Consider the following 25,339-nt stretch of genomic DNA (forward strand, 5'->3'; position numbering starts at 1 on the left):
TGGTGCAATGGTTCTGAGATAACATTTGGGTTTGGTTATTTGTGCTTTGAGGCCAGCTCTGGATTAATTTGTTTTTTTGTCTGTCCATCTTCAGGCATCTTCCTCCAAGGAGGAAATGAAAGTCCAAAAAATCTAGAAGATTCCAAGTTGCCTACTTCTGACATAGGGTGTGTCTTCAAGCCCCATTACCTCCTGTGCTGCCCTATAGTGGACATATTCCATTTGGTTTATGAAGATATTTCTATACTGTTGTGCTCAGAACTTGATGTGCTTCTTTAAACAGCAAACACTCTCCATTTCTTTTTCTTGTGGCCAGCAGACTCTAACAGCATTAACACCTTAAACCCAGTAAAGGTCTCATTGCTTCACTTGCAGAGGATTTCTTAAATGAGGCAAAGATCATAAAGTTTGACTGGATTGCAATATTTCCATGGAAGAATGGGGAATGAATATACAATATGCTATAACTCTGTTTAATTGTACCAGGGATTTCTTGTAGAAATCTCATGAATATTTCTGCCAATCAGCATTTCTCCAATTTTTCAAGTCATTGAAAAATGTTGCTTGGAAATGGTTGCAATTTCATGGGATATGGAGGACACCAAGTGAGGGAATACAACTATAAATGATTAGAAATAAATTTCCTTATGATGAGCTCTATTCATTAGTTGCCTTTACTTACAAAATTACTCACAATTTAATTCAGGCTACATCACACTGATCTTGATATAATGCACATAACTGCACAAATCTGAAATCTGTATCTAAGGATAATCAGTGACTGAGTCTTTTCATATGAAACTGCTAGCAATGCATGAACTGGTAAGACTTAAACACTAAGTTCTGTTTCATCATATAAAGGGTTAATGTAATAAAGCCTGCTATCTCTGTCCCCCATCTCCTCTTGGGTTCCCTCCACAGAATGTCTGTTGGCTAAAACCTAGAAGAAAAAAAGAGAAAATGCACGTTAATGCAATTCCTGAAAACTAATTTGGACTTTGAACAGAAAAGAGCTCTTGTAAGGTATGATAAATTCATACTATCAGTCCAGTATTTATAGTTGACAAAGTAAAGGTAGTCCTTGATTTTCAGTAAGCCACTTGGTGACCATTTGAACTTAAGAAGGATCCTAAAATGTTACTTGTGACCTGGCTTCAAAGTTCTGATATCACACTATTGACTCATATTTAAATTACATTTCCATTTTCTAAGGTATTAACTACCCTGCCCAATCTTGTGTCAACTGCAAATCTGTAAAGCATTCCCTCCACATAGAAGCCATTAATTTATAACATACAGAGCTCAGGGTCAAATGCTGTGGCAGTCCATTTAAGATCTCCCTTCTAATTTAATGTTGATAAATATTCTTTGAGCAGTTTTGATCCAAGTATGTGTTTATATAATTGTTATGCCATCCATCCCACACTTAACTAACTTGCTAATTGGAATGCCATGGTTGTCCTTTGTCAAATGCTTTGTTGAAATCAAGATATATTATGCTCACAGCATTTCACAATCTATCAAGGAAGTTACCTGATCAATGCATGAGATAAGATTAGCTTTGGAAGCCTTGTTCTGGAGAAATACATACCCTGACATCTAATATTTAATACCTTGTTTCAAGTTGTTTACAGCTCAATCTTTTTATGCTGTGGAACTGGCAGACTGCTCTTGAGTAATGTATCCTTATTTTTACTTTTTCTGAAGATTGAGACAGCATTCATCATTTCTCCAGGATTTCTCTCAAATAGCAATTATACTTAGACTTATATACCACTTCACAGTGCTTTACAGCCCTCTCTAAACAGTTTACAGAGTAAGCATATTGCCCTCAAAAATCTGGGTCCTCATTTTACCGAATTTGGAAGGATGGAAGGCTGAGTCAACCTTGAGTCAGTGAGACTGAAACTGCCGGCAGCCGGGAGTCAGCAGAAGTAGCCTGCAGTACTGCATTCTAACCATTGTGCCACCACAGCTCATAAAACATAAAGGTTTGATAGATCACCTGCATGGTTTTTCAGTACCCTAGTATGCAGTTTATCTGACACTGAAGATTTAAACTATTTCAAAATAACATATTCATTGAGTATGTTTCTATCAAACTTAAGTTTCCATCTTGCCATTTCATCCTGCTCTTCAGAATTGCTTGTTGGAACTCACATCATTTTGTCAGAAGGTGAATAGTTCTATTTTTTCTTTATTATTCATTCATGTTTTGCAACTTCATAGCATTTTGATCTGGCTTTTATTTTGAACACATCTGAAGAAGTCCTTTTTGTTGATCTTAGCATCCTTGGCCAACCTTAATGTATTGTCTTGGGACACAGGAAGAGGGGCCACACCTGTAACATCAATGCTAGTAGGAAGTGGGGCTTGCTCTCTAGTATATAAAATGAGAGCAAACCCCACTCCCTTCTAGCACTGATGATGTTACCTAGTTTAGTAATGAAATGTCTGCAAGAAAACAACCAATCTCGGAGAAGCTCAGTTCAACCCTGAGCTATAAATATTCTCTTCTATTATTAAAATCAATTTTCTTAAAATAAAAAAATGCAATCCCTTTAAATCTTGATTGTGATCCCTTACAATCAAGAACTCTACTATGATGGTTTCTTTCCCTTTAGATTATTACTATTTCAATTTTCAGTCTATGTCTACAATATTGGTAGTATCATTGGCTTAATGAAAGTGGAGTCATTTGATCCTATTCTAAGGGATTAATGAAAGGGAAGTGATCACTTGCAAAAGTATATATTCAAACACTCCTATTTTATGGCATGCCTCTTCATGGGAGAGCTACAATATTTCTTCTTCATCAGGTTGAAACCAAGATTAGAAACTTTAATTTACTCTTAAATAATAGTGCCAATCTATATCTCATAAACTAAAATGTTAACTCTTATTATTGTTATTTAGTATCTGAATAACATCAGTAGGCTTTAGATCAATATCAGCAGGCTTGGTATCAGATTTATGATGTAAAACAATGTACAGAATTTTTTCTATTTTTAATTTCACATCTTTGATGGATGGATAGCATTAGGGATTAAATATATTAAAACTCTATATCTCTGGAAACAATTATGTCAGTTAGAAAGCTATGGGATTTAATGTTTAATTTTAAAAAGAGGTTTTGCCCTTTTCCCATGCCAAATTGATTTTATGGGGAAATCCAGCTTTGAAAATTGGGGAAAACATGGTAATATAAAAATATTGCACGGAAGCGTGGATATTGACTTAGGACTAACTCATGATGAAGATGAATTTTTAGCATACTGCTCCATCACTGGAGGTTTTTAAGAAGAGATTGGACAGCCACTTGTCTGGAATGATACAGGATCTCCTGCTTGACTAGAAGATCTCCAAGGATCATCCCAACTCTGTTACTATCTTATTCCATGTAAAACATAAATATCATCTATTAGATATCGCCCAATGACAATATTTACAGTTACAACATTTGTTAATAATATTGTTTGGACCACACCTTTTCAGCTTTGGAGATATTGAGATAGTAGAACAATTTGTTAAAACCCACTATTAATTTGTATAGATTTGTTATCAATAAATCAGTTTGATATGCAGATGTTAAGATATGAGTAGAGTTAAAAATCAGATATTCCTAATATCTAGACAATGAAAAAATATCTTAACTTCCATAGCAAGAGTGTCAATTGATCTCAATTTATGATTTATATAACAAAAATATTTATAACTCATTGGACGCTGTTCCATTTGTATAGAAAAGGACTGTCAAAAGAGCATTTTTTGGAGATGAAATGAGGATAATATTTTTTTAAAACATTTTTTACAACTTACCAAGTTTTGGGGAAAGTAGTGGACTCTATACATATGATTGTCAAAGAAAAGCTAAATTTCTCAGAGGATAATCCTCTTGAACTATATATCTACTATATGGAACAAACACATAAATAGATTCTCTGTGCCCTTACTATGCCAAAAGATCATAGTATTGGAGCATTAGAAAGATAAATATATGGCTCCTTTCACTTAATGGATTGAAGACCTGATTGCACTTGTCATCTATGAGCGGATTGCCTATAAATGTGGATTTTGTATGGACAGGTATAATGAAATATGGGATTCATTTATACAGAATATACAGTAGGTTAAAAATAGCTTTATAAATGTATCAGAAATGTACATGTCTTGACGAATATTTGCATTAGATAAGTATATATAGAATTGTAACTCTTTATCATTATAATGACGTATTCTTTTTGTTGTATTTTCCACTTTTTGTTATACTGTAGTACCTTTTAATGTGTTTTTATAATGTATTGTATCACTATCATTCTGCTCTTTTTTCTATCCTTTTTTATTAATTAAATAGCAATGATAAATACTAACTTCAGAAGCTTTTTGCCTTAAATGATAGTTTAAAAATATTTTAAAATTGCAATTCTGGGAGGGAGTTGGGCCCAGGAACAACTAGATACAGTAATTTTGGCACCCTATTCCAAGAAGACATTTCATATTAGATGCCCTTATTCCATTCCTACAGATAAGGGCCTCTGAGGCTTTGTTACTTTGAAATAGGATGCTTATCAAGGTATATTGGGTGGACTGGCATGGATCGATTGGGAATGTATTCCAGCGTTTGCACTTGTATACTGCATATGTTTTTTCTCCCAATGATTTCAGTGCCAGAGGGAAACTGTCAGAGTAAAATAAAGTTGGTAAAATGTTGATCACCCACATTTAGCTTTGCCAGTGCAAATGCAGCAGGATAATGTGCGTGTGTGTGTGGGGGGGGGGGGTTGTTTGTTTTTGAGCTCTGGAAGTCCCTATCACATTGGTGGATGTGCATTGTTCGTACATATATAAATATACAGAAAACTGAGCCCTTACACTTGGGTTACATGGTGTGTCAAACATGGGATTATCAAACCCTTCCTCAGTTGTTGTACCAAAATCTTCTTGATCCCTTCTTCGGTTCCACAAAGAGAAAAGATGCAGAGAGGAAAGAGATCTGTGAAAATAGAAATGACAGAGCATAAACAAAGACATTTGCATTTGATTTCTTAATAAGAGTCACTGAAGTCCACTGAATTTAATAAACTATCAGAACTTAAAATCTGTGTACCATCAGTGAAAACTGGCCAAAAAGAGAAGCCATCCTAACACCAGCAGTCTTTACAGCAGATGTGTGAGCTAACTTTATAATAATATACAAGAAAATTAAAATAAACTTTCAAAGTACACATTGGTATTTACAGGACATTTATGCTGCACAAGAATTAATGTTACTGTGATCTAAATTCTAATACAGAGCTGCTGTATTTAGGCTGGATTAATAAGAACATATATTAAACTATGTAAAGATACTGAGTGATTTCTCAGACTAGTAACAGGTTTCCAAGACACAGTGAAATTGACATCTGAGAGACATAACTGATTTGATAGTATAAAGTGGCATACTCATATAGCAGGGGCCAACCCTAACATTAGGCATAGTGGCACAATAATCTCAGAGTGCAGAACAGGAGAGTTAGGCTCTATCCATTATATTGTCTACTTTATTACCATAACTGTTTGCAAGATGGCCTATCTTTGATTCTGGCTGCTGCATCCCCTGGGAAATGGCATGTTTTGAGTAGCTGTCATAAAACAATGTCACCTAGTGGGACCCTGTAGGTATGCTTTTTTGTCACACACAACATGTCTTTTGGAACAGATAAAGTTGGCTTTCGAAATCCTTTTTTTGCCTCCAGTTACTTTGCTAGGCTATTGGAGGAGCCCATCTGGAAAATGATTTTGGAATATGAATATGCTGTGACATGGCCTTGGTTTTGTTGAATGGGGGCATGTTTCTATGATGTTTATGCTGTTTGATTATTTTGTTTTGTGTTTTTAATTCTATGTTAGCCACTCAATTTCCGTTGAGTGGCCGTATATACATTGGCTAAACTAACAAACAAATTTATCTAGCCTGCCATCTCCAATGCTGTGGAATATGCAGACCTATCAGTATCAACTTCTAGATAACTTCTAGAATTGGAATTTCTATATTGTTCTCTACCCAAGGCAATAGAATTGGGCTGTCCCAATACTATCATGGCTGTCTATAAAGCAGTCAATGGAAACATTGCAGATTGATTGATTGGTTGGTTGGTTGATACACATACTTTTTGCAATAAATCACACAAGTAAACACACAGAACAAGTGACAAAGCTTGGAACAAGGTTAAGCAGAACATATTTTTAACCTTGATTCACAAAGCAATTTAATACCTCAGAAGGAACTCATGCACAGTATCTAGCTTTTACCAACCCCAAACACTTCTATTATATCCTTGCACCCTCACCCAGAAGGGAATATATAGATGCTTTGCCCTCAATGCTATTGACCAGAAGATTCAATAATATCTCCTATCCAGATTACATGTGGTTATAGATGAGTCCTATCTATCATTCTTGGATGACAGAGTTAATCATTCTTCTAACCACAAATTACCAGCCCTTATCTCAACAGTCAATTGGGTGTTTCTTATTAAATAACCAAGATCATAAAGCAAGAAAGTGAGAAGACAATATAGTGAGAAGACACTAGTGCAGCTCCTAGTGTGAATAAGCCTTTTTTATCCCAGGTATTTTAATGTTGCTTTTTTGTTTACTTTGGTCTGTGACTAAATTATTTCCTCCTCCTCCTCCTCATCATCATCATCATCATCATCATCATCACCACCACCATCATCATCATCACCATCATCATCAAATATGTCAGTCATTAAACACCTGGGCAAATGAAAATTAACAAGTGCCACACAAAATAGTCCACCAATGTGACAGTATAATTAAGAAGGTTGACTCTTTGATTGTTAACTTCTTCACCTGGGGGGCGGAGGGCATGGCCAGAAGTCCTCAGAAAATCATGTTTGATGGTGATATAAGAAGCTGAACTCCTTTTACTCCCTATAGCTGCATAAAATCGCTGTTATTCTTTTTAAGATGACCTGGGTCACCCTGCAAGGTGCATAACAAATTTGATCCCATCTTTAAACTCTCATTATAAGCTTGTACGGCTGTTCAGGAAGATGCTCCTGGCTGTCTCTGCATTCAAGAAAGGAGCTTTCTCCCACATATTTCAAATCCACTTGTGATGGATTAGCACAGCCCTCATATTTATAACAGGCACTACATGAAACAGATGTAATCAAAACCATCTGTTTGTAATGGTTCCATTTCAAATGGGATTCTGAAATTTGGCTCTCGGAAGAGCTGCTCTCTTGAAATTCCTATACATATATCTATTCCCCATGTCTTGCTGGGACATTTCCTATTAATATATGAAGGAAAAAAGCAAATGACTTTCTGACATGTCCTTCTGGTAGCAGAGGGAGCTACAAATCATGCCCGTGCATATCTTGCAGAATTTAATTTTTTTTGTTCTGAGCTGTGGAAAAAATTCCAAGGAGACTCATCTCCAGAGTCGTAAGATTGCTTATGGGCATCCAGATTATTTGCTCAAAGCTTTCCTCTTCAGGAAGGCATTTTTCCCCAGGAGCGGTTTGATTTGAAGATGTTATCTGTTTTCCCTCCCTGCTCTTGTTAGATATTCTTTTTCAGTGTTATATTGGCCTTTGCTTTTAGACTATGGCTCAAATCGTTTGGTCTAAGGTATTTTAATTTTGTACTGACGTAAATGCTATTGGCCACTTTGAATGCTGCATATGCATTAGAAAGGCAGGAGACAAATGTTCATATTATTAAATAAAACAAAGTGTTAAACACATTGGCTTCTTTTTAATGTATCTGTTATTATACTGAATCATATTTTCAAGCAATTTGATCTTGACAGTCTCGGGGGGGGGGTTGAAAAAAAAGCACCATGAATCGTTTCCCCCCCCTCCAATTTCCACTTTTCATGGAGGCTATTGTTGTTTTCTCAGTGTGCCTGCCAATTGGGGGATGGGGATGAGGAGAAGCAACATCTCTGTTGCCTAGGCAACCAGGCCAATGCTCCCTTGGCTCTCCAAATGTGCCCCCCCCCCATGAAAATAATGGTGTGCCAAGCCATGGAATTTCAGTGCAGATGTTATTACTTCTCACATTATACCAGGAAGTTAGAGGTGCTAGCTCTTAGTCTGTGTGTAGTTACACTGTGGGTTTTTTCTTGTAGGCTTCTATTTTGTTCTGGAATGAGCTACAGAGCTAGAAGTTTGTCTGGGAAGAGGAATCGTGTTCCCAAAGGATGGCAGAGTGTCAGAGCTTACAGTATTTATACACAGAGCATCGCTCCTGATTAACATTGAGAAGGTGTTATTTTTCCTCCACTGGTTGAGTCCAGTATTTCTCATCCTTGACAGCTTTAAGATATGTGGACTGATGCCCAGAATTCCTCAACTGCCATTCCAATTGGGGAATTCTGGGAGTTGATGTCCACAGATTTAAAAATGCCAAGATTGAGAAACACTGACTTAGACTGAACAAAAGTGCTCCCAAAGAATAAATGTCGTATCCAGTGCCTTTGAGATATATGATCCTAGGCTTAACTGGGAAAATATAGTTCAATCCTGAAGCTTTCCTCTTTCTAAGAAGGATGAATCGGTCAAAATGTTGACTGGTGGGTCTGGAATTCCATCCGTCTCAGTTCTCTTTCTACCAGCAAGCAAAGATATTTTTATTCAGACAGGCCCTTTGGCATATGAGCTGCTTTGACTGCTGAGCCAGCTGAGAATGAATGTTTTTTTTCCTTTTGATCTCACTTTTCTTGTTACTAACAGCTGTTGGGAGCTCTATTTTGGGGAGGGAAGGGTTTTGTTTATAAAAAAATTAATGTACTGAATTTATAAATTATAATTTTGTTTTAAAATTAAACAAAAGCCAACCAAGTGAATAAAAATGTCATTTTATACAGCAGCATTATGCGATGCTTATAGCATATCTTCTTCTATATGCCTTCTGTATTAATATTGTAAGTATGCAATTTAAACTCATGTCAAAGGGCTTCTTGAGGTTTTCCTTCATTCCAGTAGATCACGTTATTTAGTTCTCCTGAACCTTTTACCTCCAGATGTTTTGGTATTGTTTTTCTCTAGCCAGGATATCTTTTGATTGGGAACTGTAAAAAGCTAAGGCCCCAGCTTGTCTGAAAGTCACCTAGTTAGAGAAGACTGAAAATTGGTCCATCCTCATTATCATCTCACTCCACTCTAACATCTACATGAAATTGCAAAGTGAGATCTTCGGACACCATCAGTACATCAATGATACTCAACTTTATACAATATCCCCATCCCAGATGCAGTGTGGCTGTTACTGCTATTGCCCAGTACCTGGAGGCTGTGTGTGTGGGGGTATGGACGGGGTAACCAACAGGCTCCACGTGAACCCTGACAAGATTGAGTGACTATGGGTATGTGGAACCTTGGGACCAGGCAATTTAACATCTTTAGTTCTTGCACTTCCCCAGGCTGATCCCATATACAACCTGAGGATGGCAGTTGTGACTAGGAGAGTCTTTGTACAATTTCACATTGTGCACCAGTTGCACCCTTTCCTGGATTGTGAGGTTCTGCATTCAGTCACTCATGCCCTGGTCATCTTGTGCTTGGACTACTACAATGTACTATACATGAGGCTAACCTTGAAGAATATTCGGAAGCTTCAGCTGGCACAAAATACATCAGCACAAACAGTTTTAGATGTCCCAGGTAACTCTGTTGTGCTAGCTGCACTGGCTGCTGGTTTGCTTCTGGATCCAATTTAAGGCATGGGTTATCACCTTTAAAGCCCTTCATGGCATGGGTCAAGGCTCTCACTGTCTACTCCAATGGGATTAGCCTGCCCAACTTGTGATGGCAGAAGCAGCATGCTGCAGATTCCATCAGCCAAGGAATTGCAGGTGATGAAGCCCAAGAAAAGAGCTTTTTCTGTTATGGCTCCTGCCCTTTGGAACATCATTCCCCAAGAAATGAGATCCACCCCCATCCTCTTGGCCTTTGATAAGGGCCTAAAACCTTGGCTGTGCCAACTGGCTTGGGGTATCCCATTCTTGAGGTGGCTAGTAGTTTAATAAGATAAAATCCCACCTTATACACTGATTCTTATTTAACTTATTATTAAGTTAACTTCCAATTTTAAGACTTGATATTGTAATGTTGCTATTTTAATTTTGTATGTTGCTTTTATGATATTGTAAGTCATCCAGAGTCACTTGATAGTGAGATGGGTGGCATACTAAACAAACAAACAAACAAACAAACAAACGTTAATGGGCAGTACTTAGGTCTGGTTTTCTCTCTAACAATCATGTTCTGTATTCAGGGTTTTTAAACTTAGGGGGAAAAATTATACATATTTATCCACACCATAATTACCCAAGAAAATATACTACAGCATGCCATGTATCTATTACCTTAATGCATCATTTTTATAAAGAAAATGAGTAATTCCCAGAAAGAGCAGGACAAGAAGGATTCCTATGACAATCCCAGTAATCATAGTGCCAAGATGGCTGCTGGTTCCTTGAGCACTCCAGTTGCTGCCAGTGGCTACTTGTAGGTTGGCTGTCACAATGCCAAAGAATTTTCCTGGAAAATGAGCAAATGTTACATGTCAGTGTAATTGCAGGAAGTAATCAAAATTCTGTTAGGTAGGACATAGCTCTTCTTCCATCATGCTTCTCTAGCTGATTTCCTCATTGCAGAAAGCATTGTGTTCGCCAGCAAGTAACAATTATCCCCAAAGAGAACAAATGAAAGCAGCAACCGACCCCTTCATCTTTCTCTGTTTCCATTTTTTACTGCTGCTATGCACGTTCCCCAGATTTGGAAAAAAAAGAAACACTGTGGGACTGTTAACCCATGCACAACACAATCCTGTGTTTATTCAGAAGTAATGTCAGTTGTGGCCAATAGTTTTGGAAAGTATATACGTCTATGTAGTGTATAAAATACAAAATTATAAAAGCCAATGAATATACTACAATATAACAGCTTATAAATTAAAACAGTAGAAATAATATTATACATAATAAGACCTTTTTGAAAATCTTAGGAGGGATTCAGGAAGGGACCACAGTGGTAGAGCATATATTTGGCAAGAGAAGGGACTCAAATTCAGATTCTGGTATCTACTGCTGAATGAATGAGATAACAAATAATAGAACAGATCTTGATCTAGGACTTTGAAAACCTCCTTTCATTCAGAGTAAGCAATATTGGACTGAATGGTTAAAAAAAAAGTCTGATCTGGAATAAGGCATAGTCCTTTAGGGCAGGAGTCCCTAACCCCCAGTCCATGGGCTGCTACCGGTCTGTGGCGTGTTGGCAATCGGGGCAGGCAAGGGGTGGGTGAGAGCAGGAAGCTCCATTTGCACAAGTGGCATGAACAAGTGCAAAACCATCCCCTCCTGCCATCCCAGCTGCCAGGCCACGGAGCTGAAAGGTTGGGGACTGCTGATTTAGAAGATACATGCACACTGTTATTGCTGTTGTCATTATTGGTTATAGTGATAATTGTAAGTATTATATGTCACTATTCTGATCATTGTACATATCAAAATGATGCATGATATTTTGTTTTTTTAAAAATACAGCATTCCAGAGAGGACTGTAATTAAACCACAAAATGCTACAACAAGATAAAAGCATCTTCACACGCACACAGGGAATCGCTTGTTTAAAGCTTGTTACCAAAGCAGCTAAATTATTCCTAGCAGTATATTAATGAAAGCCTGACAGGGCAAATGGAAATAATACTTAGTGAATCTTCCAATGTCTTAATGTTTTATTAATGGCTTCTAGCACATTTAGCTTTACATATCCAGAGCCAGAGAATTTCTCTCTCTCTCTCTCTTTATCTATTTATCTATATATACTCGACTCGTATGCTTGTCACAAAGCAGACACTGAGGAAGCTATTGGATGAGACACTTTGGTTATCTAGACATTAATGCCTATTCTAACAATCAATGGCTCTTTATGGTTTTGGACAGATAATTTTCCTGTGTCTGGTAACACGATCCTTTAATTTTCATTGCAAGGACATTTGGCATGAAAAGTAATTCTTCCATGCCCTTTACTCAAGGAAGACTCGTGTACAGGCAAGGTAGACTGCTTTCTCCCTGGAGCTGGACCTCTAGAATAAGGACACACCACAGCAGTACAATAGAAAGAGTTACCATGGTCTGCTATATCCTTCAGGATGTCATTAGCCAGCTGTTCAGCATGAGTGCCAGCATAGGGTCCTGTTTTATTGTCAATTAGCACAATCTGGATGATTGAGTCTAAGCCACGTGGCACAATTCTCAAGGGAGTCTGCACTTTTTTCATCTTGGACATGGCCATCTGAATACCTTTATTTCTGGGCTTTGCAAAAGAAAAAGAGAGAGAAATATGTCTACTTAAGCCAGTCAGACATGCTAAGCAACACTTCTAGAAATAATAAGAAATTTTTAATTTTAGGCTAGTCATGACAATGACCAATTAACTATCTTTTTTTGACTAGATAAAAATTCATTCAAGTCTTTTCCTAACAGTAAGCCCTGGAATGTGTTTATCCAATGGTCCAGCTCTAATTTATTGATTTAATATTATTTTCACTGGCATCCCAACTACCTTTACACTGATTGGCCACTGGATACTGCCTGATTGTTTTGGAAAGCTATTTCATTAAAAAATAAAATTAAACTAAAACTGGAGTGGCCAAATCAAAATTACAGTCACCTCCCTAGTCTCTTTATTTCTTAACTTCCTCCCATCCCCTCTGGACATCCAGAGAATAAAATAGACATGCATAAGAGAGATGTGGCTAGAGCTAGTCCATTGTTGGTCTACACTAGTTTCCCATCTCTCTGTAGGAGTTTAGAAGGAAGAGTTAATCAATTGATAGATTAATTAACAGATTAACTCTTTTGTCTGATTCTGCCTAACACAAAGAGCCATTTAACCCATGGAAAAACCTGGTCAGCAATGGTGGTTAAGCAGTGACATTTTAACTGCAATTCGATAAATAGTCCAGATTCAGATGAAAATCTAAATTTCACAATCTCATTTAGTATTTTAGCAGATATTTTGGCATGGATACCACAGTTATCCTCTCTAGGTCACATCCTTCTTGGCTCCAATGAATGTTATATTAAGAGTTATATCTAGAACTTATCTAAATAAGCTATTCAGAATGATAACAATATAACTGCTGTGCCAGCAGCACAGTGACAAGATGATTTCGCTCTAGGGCAACAGTTTAATGATCTATATACATTTCACTTTTGGGCAAAACAAAAATGATAAAAGACTGCATTTTTCTTGGTTTTTCTCTTAAAGAAAAAAGTGACCAGAGAAGAAACCACAATCTTTTGTCTCTTCTCTTTCAGCATACGGTACAGATAATTATGGAACAGATAATTATGAAAGGGCCATAATTCAATGGCAGAGCACATACCTGCTTGCACAGATTCAGCACAGGTTCAGTCATGGGCAGCTTCCATTAAAAGATACAGTGAGCAAAGAGCTACTGTAAGTCCATCCACCTGAGTCCTAGAAGGGATGTTGTCTCTTTCATTTATCTGTCCCCCTAAAACTTCCTTTTCCAGGGGTGTCCACATGGTATAGTAAAAAACTGTCAAGATAGCAGCCACAATGGTGTAACTAAAACTCTGCCTATTTTTTAAGTGAAGTCAACTGCACCATCATGGTCACCATCTTGGCTTTTATGATCACGGGCTGTTCTGTCTCAAATTACTGTTCAATAATGGTAATTATTCAGACTAGTTGATTGTCTTCATGCTCACTTCCATCATGTACAAGCTTAGAATACACTTACCAGATTCAGAAAAGTGTGGAATATTCTGTCTCGGTAGACTTCAATGTCAAAATCATCAGAGTATGTTAAGGTAATGATTACCCCTATAATTAAAATACAGAATAAGACAATATAAAACATTTTATAATTGGATGATGGTCACTCTGTGATTGTACCACTCTATACTGTATTGTGAAGCCATACTTGTAATACTATATCTGGTTCTGGTTGCCATGATCAGAAATGATGCTGAGACCTTAGAATAAATGCAGATAAGAGCAACAAAGATGATAAGATGTCTGGAAACTAAGCTGGACAATGAATGGTTAAGGGAACTAGGTATGTCTAATCTAACGAAGAGAAGGATTAAGGATGACAGGATAGTTTGAGGGACATTAACACAGATGAAGGGATTGACTTTTTCTCCAAAGCACTTGAGGGGACAAGAAACAATGGGTAGAAACCTGGAACAGTGAAAGCAAGTGGAATGGCTTGCTTCCCGAAGTTGTGAGAGTTGTAAGATGCCAGATGTCATCACTGGAAGCTTTTTCTTAAAAAAAGATTGGACAGTAGTGATGTTTGGGATAAACATCACTTTGTTAATTTGTTTGGGATGGTATAAAGACTCCTGTCTTGGACAGAGGATTGGAATAGAAGACCTCCAAGGTCCCTTCCAGCCCTATGATTTTATAAATAGAATCATTTGGGTATCATCCAATTCCAACTATGTATGTCTACACCACACATGACTGGGTGGCATTGAGTGAAGAGGAATTATCTTGGATCATGTATAAAATGTATAATATAGTTAATGTATATAAATAATAAACTTCCTTTATTTCTTTATTTTTTAAATAAAATCTTATGCTGCTGCATTACCAGCTTCCAGGGCCGCATATGACCTATGGGCTGTGGGTTGGACGTGCCTGGTCTACACACAGTCATTCATCTGTCCCCACATCTATTCCTCCATGGAAGTGTGAATTGAATCATTCTTGGTTTTTCTGATGCCAATTAGTTCTGCAAGTTCAAACTTGTAGTAAAACCTTCTCTTTGGAATGTTCTCCACTATTGTGGAAATGTCTCTTAAATTGTTCAGACCTATGACTCATCTTTTCATCCAGATCTTCCCTGAGTGAATTAAAATCTACCTCAGGTAGAAGATTTTCAGTGCCATAAAAATACACATTTTAATTTGTACTTGTTACTATGATAATTTTCTCTCAAGGATCCCTTGTAAGATGCCAGATAAATGTGACAAATTAATTTGATTGTGTTGGGTGTTCTGAATCTTTTGCTCTGCAGCAAAAATGTTTTAGGCTGTTTTCCAAGAATTTGTCTGCCAATATTAAATGGATCAGTCCATTTCACTCAGTTTTGTATATGATGACAATAATGAGGGCACTCATAGAATCATTTTAGTTTACAGGATTTTAGGCTCATTATATATGCTGTTGTATGAAGTTCTATTAATACCATGGAACATTTGTTCTTTTTATGGTGTCTCTTTTTTTCTCACATCCTCAGGTCACAATCAACCACTTTAAGATCATCACTAATACTAACTAATCTTCATCATTACATTTCTTCTCATGTGGTAGATTGTCTTCTAATGAAGTGCTGCTGAGCCTTAACTAAACTTCTGAAATTCAATATATTTTTTTTCCTTTCTTCCCCCTTTCCTTCTCCCCCCCTTTTTTCTCTTTTCCATTTAAATATATACATACCATTTTATCTTTTATTTTGCAATTTCTTTTTTTTATAATTAATTGGATCATAAATGGTCTTAATCCAAACAACCTCTATCAGGGATTCAGCAACTTAGTATAAGTTAGCATGGCTTTATTTATATTTGTGGCATTTTATAAATTATAGTATTACTTTTATTATTTTTTTAGTTATCTATCCTAGCCATTTAGCATTTAGATTATTCATTGTAAAATTCATTGTAATTTTATAAGATGCTTTTGCTTTCAAATAGCTGTTCTCTGTAATTTTACATCAATAATTTTAACTTTATCTTATTTTATTCTATCAATATGACTTTTTATGTTTAGTTCTATTTTATTGTAATTGTTATGTTATTAGTTTTAGGCATATGACCAAAATAAAATTAAATGATTGATTATTTATTCAAAATTCAAAATTCTGTAAAAGCAAAACCTTTGTTTAAAATAATACAATCAAATAAAGTAGATCTAGTGAAAATGAGCCCATACAGTAAAAACCTGGCCTACAGTTGGGCAGAGTACCATGGAGATCCAAAATACAGCTGCCCCGTCTTTATTCATGAGGCATTAAAATTGCATACCTATGAGTTTCATTTATACTTTGGATTTTCACTAGTTTATTGAGGAGCGTTTCTCAGCATGCAAAAGAGATGAGCAAAGGATTTCCAGAAAATGTGGTTTTAAATGCTTTAAAATTTTGTCTAAAGAGCACATGGTGATTCCATAAAGCATTCAATTTTTGTAATAGTTTTTAAAAAATGGCACAGGAAAATTCCATATTTGGTATCTGGCAAATCACACATGTGAATGAAATACAAAAGTTAAGTAAACTCAGACATCAACCTGTTTGACAGATATTCACTTTAAATTGCACTTAAATATTGGTTTGATATTGTCCTTAGGTATTGCTGTTTCTCATTTGCATTCATAGCCTACTGTTTTTCTGAAACATCAAGATGGCTTACTTGGGTATCTTAATTTGATCTTTTTCAGCATCTCTGTCTGATAAGCTGAACTCTTTTGTGATTTATAAGGGGATCCTGTCTTCTGAACCATATTCTGGATTCAGAACTGATGGGTTCTGATTAAGTAGAGTTGAATTAGGAATTGACTAAAAAGCAAAGCTCCTGCGGTCTGTCTGAACGATTCTTAATTTTTTTGTAGGCAATTGCACACATTTGCCTATGTCTTCATATTGTTTGGGCAGAGCCATGTGAGGTGAGTTAGGATAACATCTAACAACATTATTGGAGAATCTTTTGAATGTATAAAACCAAAGGAAATGGATAAAGTGGATTATAATATGATGATAGTTGTCTGGAGTTGGATCTATGCTCCACTTAGCATTTTTAATGTGCCTGGCTCAATTGGGAGGTGGGGAATATCTCTCTGAGGGAAAGTGAACCACTGCCTATTCAAAAAAGATCACCTGAAGAGACCACCTCTCAATCAGCTTCCATCTTGTCTCCAATCTGCTCTTTTAAAGGAAAGTTATTGAGAGGATTTTAGTTAAGGATTCTAGAAGATGATTAAATCTTTTTTAGATGGAATACTAGTCATCAGATAGAAACAGAATTGGTTATTCTGGTGAATGACCTTTTGCCAGAATTGGATGGGGAACGTAGCCTTTCAGCAGTTTCTGATACCATTAACCATATTATCCTTCTGAACTATGTGTGAGGGCTCGTGACAATGTTCTTTAGCGGTTTGGCTCTTACTTAAATGGGTGGACAATCAAATCCATGGCTACCCCAAAATCTTTAATAACTGACTGGACAAATTGTGACCCATTGGGTGTTCCTTTCAGAGATTTCCTTTTATGATAATTTTATGTCATAAAATGTTTTATGATAATTTTATGTCATAAAATGTTTTGTAAAATTTTTCAATTTTCAATTCCACAAGAGCCAGGGATCCTGAATTTTGAACACATTCTGTAAGTTAGCCCAATAGAGATACTTTGCTTCAAAAGGTGTTGCCCTATGAAGCACCATTTTGCCCAGTTAGTTATGGGAATTAGAGTTATGGGAATTAAGAGTTTTAGTAGCAGATAGATAGATAGATAGATAGATAGATAGATAGATAGATAGATAGATAGATAGATAGGTAGGTAGGTAGGTAGGTAGGTAGGTAGGTAGGTAGGTAGGTAGGTAGAGAGAGAGAGAGAGAGAGAGAGAGACAGACAGACAGACAGACAGACAGACAGACAGACAGACAGATGATAGGATATTAGAAGGTGATTTCAGTGGCACTGACTTTTCAGCATTTCACAATCTACTCACCACAAGGAACAGTGGGGTCTACTTAGTTAAAGTTTTACTCTGTGTCATTTTTTTTATGTATCATTCTGTCTCCTCTTTGACATTGCTAGTCTCAGATCATTTCCTTCTGCTTATGCTCCCAGGCCTGCATACACAGAGCACTTGGTCTTAGCTCTCCTTTTTAAGGACATGGTTGGCTTTGCCTATCTCAATCCCCATCATGTCTTTCCTTAAATACATTTCTTTTCTGATAGAGTTATAAAGCTTACTTCATTGATCATTGTCCGGGTTAGATTCCTATTCTCAGAAACCTTATACACATATGGAAACTTTTTCATTTCCATGCAAAGCTCTACCATGGAGTTTCCAATGATGTGAGTGAGCAGAGTGAGGGAATAGGGTGATCATCATCAGCCCATGTCTTACATACAAGGGATTAGAGGAATTTGCTCTTCTGTCACACAATGACAAAATATAACACAGTACAGTTGCAACAATAATCACTCACCACATATTTCACAACAATGACCAGTAGGCTTTATTGCGTCTTTGCACGTAACCTTTGGACATTCATTCCTGGAATTTTGGAGCAAGGCAGCACAGATTCTCTCATGGCTCTTTAATTAAAAAAATATCATTGAAAAGAAACTACATAATTGACTTCTGGTAATTCCAACATAGCCTATCAAGAGGTTTCATAAGAAAAATTATTACCACATTGTCACAGTTAATCCATTTGTAAAGAATGAAAACTGGGTTTTGAATCAAGTTAACTTCCCTTCCTCTTTTGTCCCTTTCAGAGATGGAACCTCACACCAGAAACTATAGGAAACCATTTAAATCATAGGCATAATCCGTAACAGAGATCAATACTTTGAACAGAAGTACTGCAATGCATGATCTAGTATGTTCTAAAACAGGGCTTTTCAGACCACGGTATGCGTAGCACTGATGGCACTTCAGCACCTGGCAGGTAGTATGCGTACAACGGGTTGAAAAGCACTGTTAAAAAAAGTGTAAAAGTGGATGTTCTGAAGAGGCAGCAGCGCCAGAGAGGCTTGGGGGATAGTTAGCTGGAGCTGTGGTGTTACCGGGGCTCTGCTAAGAGCTCAGGATCTGCACCCATGGCTATAGCTGATTGGTGCTTCCGCACATAATCTTCAGGCGGAGATTCAGCTGGAGTTGCGGTGTGGCCGGTGCTCTGCTGAGAGCCCAGGATCAGTGCACACAGCTCCAGCAGATCAGCGCTTCCAGCACACCTGGAAGAGGAAAGGAGGAGGAGGGGGGAGAGAAGAGAGGATATAAAAGGAGGAGGGGGAGAAGGAGAGGATATAAAAGGAGGAGGAGGGGAGAGAGAGAAGAGGATATAAAAGGAGGAGTAAAACCGGTCCTTTTTTCATTTTTTTTAACGGTTTGTAACATTTTATTAGATTGTAGAATAAAATACAAAAATACAAAAGCACATAGTGGGACACAGTGGGGAGGAAAAAGGGAAAGAAAAGTGAGGGGGAGAAGGGAAAAAGAAAAGAAAAGGTATTGACTTCCAACTTCCTCTATTGCAGTAGAATGAAGCATTAACATCGAACCTCAACTTTTTACTTTATCATAATAGTATAAACTAGCCATTTCTATAACAACAAATCAATCTAATCAGCAAAACCCAAAATCCCCCCCCTTTTTTTTTTCTAGTCATCTTGCTAAGCACTGATGGTACTCGAATATTGTCATGTCCTAAAAGTGTTACAATCTGTGAAAAGGTTGAAAAGCCCTGTTCTAAAATATACACACATACACACATTGTTGGCATGCTGTTGTCTCTTCAGGAAGGCTTAAAGAGGAATACTTGATCAAGTGTTCAGGGTTTAGGCTACTACACTTCTGTAGACATGAATGCCATTGCCCAGTTTCCTTTCTTAGTTTACAGGATCAACAGTTCTTTCTGCCTGAATGGATGCTTATGACTCAGTCAATCCACTGAATTAGTTCAGCCATATAGGGTTTTAAATAGGTCATTCCATTTCCTTCAATCCTTTCATTGGTAGTAGTCTCTTAATAGCAGAAACTAGAACAGAGAGAGCCTATCTGTGGCTCTAATGTTGCCCATGGCTTCATTTTAATCTGTGGCTCTAATGCTGCCCATGGCCCTCTGTCAGAAATTCCTTCTGATTCATAGGAACAGAAATACACCATTTCTTTGGAAGGGAAAGAAAGAAAAACACTTTAGCCCTCACTGACCTGCAGTGACATGCACTGATATATCTCCTAGGGCAGGGGTAGGCAACCTTGGCTCTTTCATGACTCGTGGACTTCAACTCCCAGAATTCCTGAGCCTAGGGGATGTGACCTGGGCAGAAAACAAAATTCCCCATCCTGATACCAAGTCTGAACACAAGGACTTACTGCTGAGTTTCCACATTCGCAGCCAGATTTGTATGGACATCTAGTATGTGATAACCGGAGTGTCCCTTGCCCATGGAATTGAAGTTTTGCAGAAGAGCTCTGCATGTATTCTGTCAGGGCACTGTCACTGGTGAAGTTCTGATTCCAATTCAGGGAAGGAAGGACAACACAAAATCAGCAAATCATTTCCTTCTATAGCAAATCACCATCAAAGTAGTTTAATTAAACCTCCTCCCCTCAAGATATTAACTGCATTGCAACCGAGGACGAATGTTTTGGGGAGAGGGAGTGAATGCAGTGAGTAGGACAACCAATCGCAAAGAAGGTGGACACCTGTCATACATACGTATGAGAGCTGTGATTTTTCCATTTTTTTCCTGTGTTTGTTTTTTGAATGAGCAGATGGGTTTGCCTTTGTTTTCCTAAATTGTTTGAATTATACTAAAAAATTGTGTACTTTTGGTGTCAGTATTGTAGGAATTCAGATTGCTAGGTTTCACGGATCTCACCATCCATGTTTGGAGTGGATTCCAGAAATATTTCTCTCTCTCTCTCTCTCTCTCTCTCTCTCTCTCTCTCTCTCTCTCTCTCTCTCTCTCTCTCTCTCTCTCTCTCTCTCTCTCTCTCTCTCTCTCTCTCACACACACACACACACACACACACACACACACTAACCTAGGAAATACACAGGGATATGTTACTCTAGACAGACAATTGACTACTATTAAAGCAGCTTGGTGCCCTCTGGATGTATAGGAAATCAATACCCATAATAGCCATCCAACACAACCATAGAACGATGGAAGGTATAAAGCTGGGAAGATTATATTAATGCTTCAGACTGGAAGTACCTTTCCACATTTTCTATCAGACGTTTCCCCCCTCCCTTTCTTCTTGCTACTTCAGCTTCTTTTGGCAGTGTAACAAAAACTTAAATCTAAGAGTTTATAAACTCTTAAATTATTTTTTAATATGTTTCCTATGCTGCCCATCTCTGTTTTGCAAGCCAACTTCAGCTATTTCAGTCCAGATTGCAGAAACTCTGCAATGGGACTGGGCTTGTGTGCTCAGTTCATACTATGTCACAGCAAGACCTGATTGGTCATTCCCCTGCCTTTGGCTCCTCCCATTCCTGTAGGGAAGGCAAGGTTCATTGAATGTCCACTGTGTAGGTAGGTCTCGTCCTTTTTCTCTTGAGGATTGTTCCCTCCTCACTCATTCCTGTGCTTTTTCTTCCTTTCGCAGGTATTTGCACACATGGAAGCCTTCACTATCACTTCCCTTCATAGATTATCACTTTTGACCCTAACACAGACCCCTTTCCTTTTGTTTTCTCCTTTTGGTAATATTATCACAGCTCTGATGTTATGACACAAGCAATAGGGAACGGGCTGTCCTTTCAATTCTACCTTCCTGTTTACGTCCACGGGAACTCAAGCAAGCAAGAACTGGGGGTTCACTGAAGCAAAGTAGCAATGAACCTGTGTTTCAACATAAAGATGTTTTAAAAATAAAGAGAAAGGCAGGGAAGTTGTGCAGTGGTCTGGAACTGGGAGACCAAGGGGAGCATGCCTCAATCTGACTGGGCAGAAGTGGAAAGTGTCCTGATTGGCAGATGTAAAGGCTGAATGGAGATGAGTTTCTAAAGCTGAGGAATGTCCATTAATTTAAAAGGCTGTTGTTGGATCAAATGCAAATTTATAGAAAGGGTAGCACCTGCAACCCAGCAGAGAACACCCAGCATGTTATTTATTTATTTATTAGATTTTGTTTTAATCCCATCTTTATTACAGCCAACATATTACTGGCTGCACTAGGCAGTAACCAGCTGTTGGAAGCAAGGAGGTGTATCAGGCACTGCAGCCAATCAGATGTGGGTCTTCAATTAGTATGAAACAAAGTGCTGGAGACCACACCATTGAAGGGCTTAAGTGGTCTGGTTGGAAACAGTATCTTTTGAATCAAAACTGGAAAACACATGTGTGCAGTGTATTTGCAACATCATCCTCCATTCTTACATTTCGGAAATAGTGAGTGGCATGTCCTGGCAATGGGCCAAGTATAAAGTGCAGATCTGCCCTGCATCGATGCATCTTTTACTACTGCTCTTTAAATGAGTCTAGATCCTGTAAACATTTTAGCAATTGTATAATAGATGCGGTGATCTTTCTTCCTACGTCTGCTTACTGGGCCAATATCTTTATATTTATATTTTGAAATACAAATTCTGAATGCCTTGCAGGACTGTGTGCTGTGCAACGATCTGATCTGATTCTTTAGATATGACATCCCTCCTTTTTTATTGCACACATACACACACATTGTGTTTTTCTCATCTGGAATGAATGCTCTTGCTCTAAGGCAGAGGTATCAAACTGACGGCCCGTGGAGGCTGCGCCCACCCCAGCTCCGGCAATGTGAAAAAGGTCACGCTATGTCGCGGCACATCACGTGACACGGTGAGTTTGACACCTGTGCTCTAAGGGAATGTGTATGTGTTGAATTGACTGAGTTAATAAAGTGGGGCTAAATATTTGAAAGTAATTCAGTTTATTTTCCATGGCATTCAATATAAATTTGGAAAAAGTTGATATTACTAGTTGTGAGCTTTCCTGGAAAAAAAAGGAGACACAGTGTAAGGCAATGAAATAGCAGCATCTATTTTACCTGCCCCATGACTGAAATGCTCTTAAGCTGTATCGCTTGCTCAGAGTTGATGTTCACTCGGAAGGAGGTTTCGGGCTGAAAAATGACATCATCATACTGGCATGGAACCCGGTCTTCATCAAGAAGGAAAATGTATTTGCCCAGATCTAAGTTTTCCAAAGAGATTGCAGCATGCCACATCGCAGGATCATACCATTCATAATTGTCTGTACTTTTAAATGTGATTTCTGAAGCTAATAATGAAAATGAGAGAGAGGGGGGGGGGACAATAGATGAAGTCCATTTGTCTTCACTGATTTTTAAAAATTGCTCATAAACCTGCAGAATGAACTCTGAGATTATTTTTTTAAAGTCTAAGAACATTTTACTTTCCTGGGCCAATTTATTATGCGTAAGGCAAGAGGAATGAGGGTTCTGAGAAAGTTGCCTTTACCAAAAATTGAACTTCTCCATGTTATGCAGAACTAACATTTTTCTTGCAATATGTGGCTTCTATCATACAGATGGATGGGGCAGTGGTGTCCATAGGTGTGTATGTGTGTCAAAATCAACAAGTTGTTGGACAAGCCATCATTCTAAAGGGAGAGGGCTTACAACATCTATCTATCTATCTATCTATCTATCTATCTATCTATCTATCTATCATCTATTATCTTCCCAATTTTGGCTTCCCTGGCAGATACCACTGGACAAGGATACGATTTTTATTTATTTTATTTTTACAAATCAGCCCCATAACCCAGCTGTTCCCCCAGACTTATTTATCATACAAATATGATCACTATTTATATATGATAAATATCTAAATATTTACCATGTTTATATATAACATGATATCAAATATATCTATAACTTCCCTCACAATATAATCACTTGTTTATATATAAAACAAATACAATGGAAGATAGAAGTGGAAGAATGGGTTGTGATAATGATACCATCCTTGTCCAACCTGCCTTCAATCACTTTATGAGAAGCACATTTCCCAGCATTTTGAGTTTCTTGGCCATTGCCCAATCTTTGTGATGGAATATATCCAACCTGGATACCAGATTGGGAAAAGTTGAGCTATAGCTTTGAACAGGATGCTGCTTCATGTTCAGTTGTTGGATTACTGCATTAATTTTTTTAGAGCAAGCAACCCCTGCTGGTGACAAAAGTTTAGAGTCACCATACTGTATTATGGCAATATTTGGTTTATTGTCTCAGACAGTTTAATAGAACACTACCTAGAACTTAAATGGAGCTGTTGGAGAGAATTTCCCATAAATACAATATGTGAATAGGCCTGTGGGAAGCTAGGATGACAGTAAGCATGACAATTTTATTAGTAATGTATTAACCATTTTTTCCACAGCCCTCACTTTTTTACAAACATGCCAACTATAACTGAGTATCATAATTCCTCTGCTATGGAATTATAGTACATGAGGGCTATTATACACAGTGCATTACTGAAATTCATATTTAATTCATTAACAACTTTCTATTTAATATTAATAAAGCTGCCATGCATCTATGCATAAACCAGTATACTCACAAGAACCCAAAGTCCTTGCTATGGCACTTAATATTGCCGAACTGAATGGGACCTGGGATTTTCTTTTACAGCTAAAGCTTCCACATCTTCTTCTTTCAGAGGAATATCAACTACGGTATATAGATTGCAAGCAATTGACTTGTCAATTTACTTAACAAAGGGACTCGTTCTCTGTGATATCTTTTTCTATGCGCCACATCTCACCCCAAATTCCTCATTGATTAGAATTAGTTGAATCCCATATTCAGTCACCATGTCCTTCTACTCAAAAGTCAAATATACTGTTTTAATTTTGCTTGGGCAAAACATGATGCAAGCCCTTTTACAACTAATTTGCAACTTCGTTGGATCAGATGTTGCTTCCTCATTGTTTTTTCAACCTTGTCAACTTTAAGATGTGAGACCTACCTAAAATCACTGAAGAAACAGCCAGAACTATGTTGAATGTAAGAGGATTATGGTATGCTTAAATCCACTGCAATCAATTTGGTTAGATGTATACAATTTAATGTGCAAGCTCTGGGTGCAAGAACCCACAAAGGCCATTAACTTTATTATTCAACAATCCCAAAAGATTCCGAGATTTGGCACCAAATCAAAACCAATATATTTCTTTAAAGAAAAGCCTTGAAGCTTAAAAATGCAGATTTCAATATCACCAGTAGAAATAAAGTAATTCAATAAGCTGGTGTATCCTCTATGTCAGGGCTTTTCAACCTTTTCACCATTGTACCACTTTTAGGATATGGCAACATCCGAGTACCACCAGTCGCCTGGCTGACCGGCCGTACTCAGCGAGTGGTCCTCAATGGAACCACATCTACATGGAGGGAAGTGTGTAGTGGGGTGCCCCAAGGCTCTGTTCTGGGCCCAGTGCTCTTCAACATCTTCATCAACGATTTGGATGAGGGGATAGATGGGGAACTCATCAAATTTGCAGACGACACCAAGCTGGCAGGAATAGCCAACAC

At 37.6% G+C, this 25,339-nt stretch overlaps 1 protein-coding gene across 1 annotated transcript in view; it reads right to left on the bottom strand.

The window, feature by feature from the left end:
* Nucleotides 1-766: 766 nt before the first annotated feature.
* The window catches only part of AMN (amnion associated transmembrane protein), a 70,901-nt gene continuing 46,328 nt past the window's right edge, over nucleotides 767-25,339 (bottom strand). Inside the window, exons 5-12 of the mRNA XM_015815658.2 lie at nucleotides 22,829-23,061; nucleotides 20,162-20,299; nucleotides 18,270-18,378; nucleotides 13,792-13,874; nucleotides 12,149-12,335; nucleotides 10,382-10,556; nucleotides 4,873-4,993; nucleotides 767-940 (exon numbers count right to left, since the gene is read on the bottom strand). Coding sequence (XP_015671144.1) covers nucleotides 830-940; nucleotides 4,873-4,993; nucleotides 10,382-10,556; nucleotides 12,149-12,335; nucleotides 13,792-13,874; nucleotides 18,270-18,378; nucleotides 20,162-20,299; nucleotides 22,829-23,061 — 1,157 coding nt within the window. The 3' untranslated portion in view covers nucleotides 767-829. The remainder of the gene's footprint in view (nucleotides 941-4,872; nucleotides 4,994-10,381; nucleotides 10,557-12,148; nucleotides 12,336-13,791; nucleotides 13,875-18,269; nucleotides 18,379-20,161; nucleotides 20,300-22,828; nucleotides 23,062-25,339) is intronic.

The sequence above is a fragment of the Protobothrops mucrosquamatus genome, unplaced genomic scaffold (assembly GCF_001527695.2).
Source record: "Protobothrops mucrosquamatus isolate PMUCROS unplaced genomic scaffold, P.Mucros_1.0 scaffold359, whole genome shotgun sequence".
Classification (NCBI taxonomy): Eukaryota; Metazoa; Chordata; class Lepidosauria; order Squamata; family Viperidae; genus Protobothrops; species Protobothrops mucrosquamatus.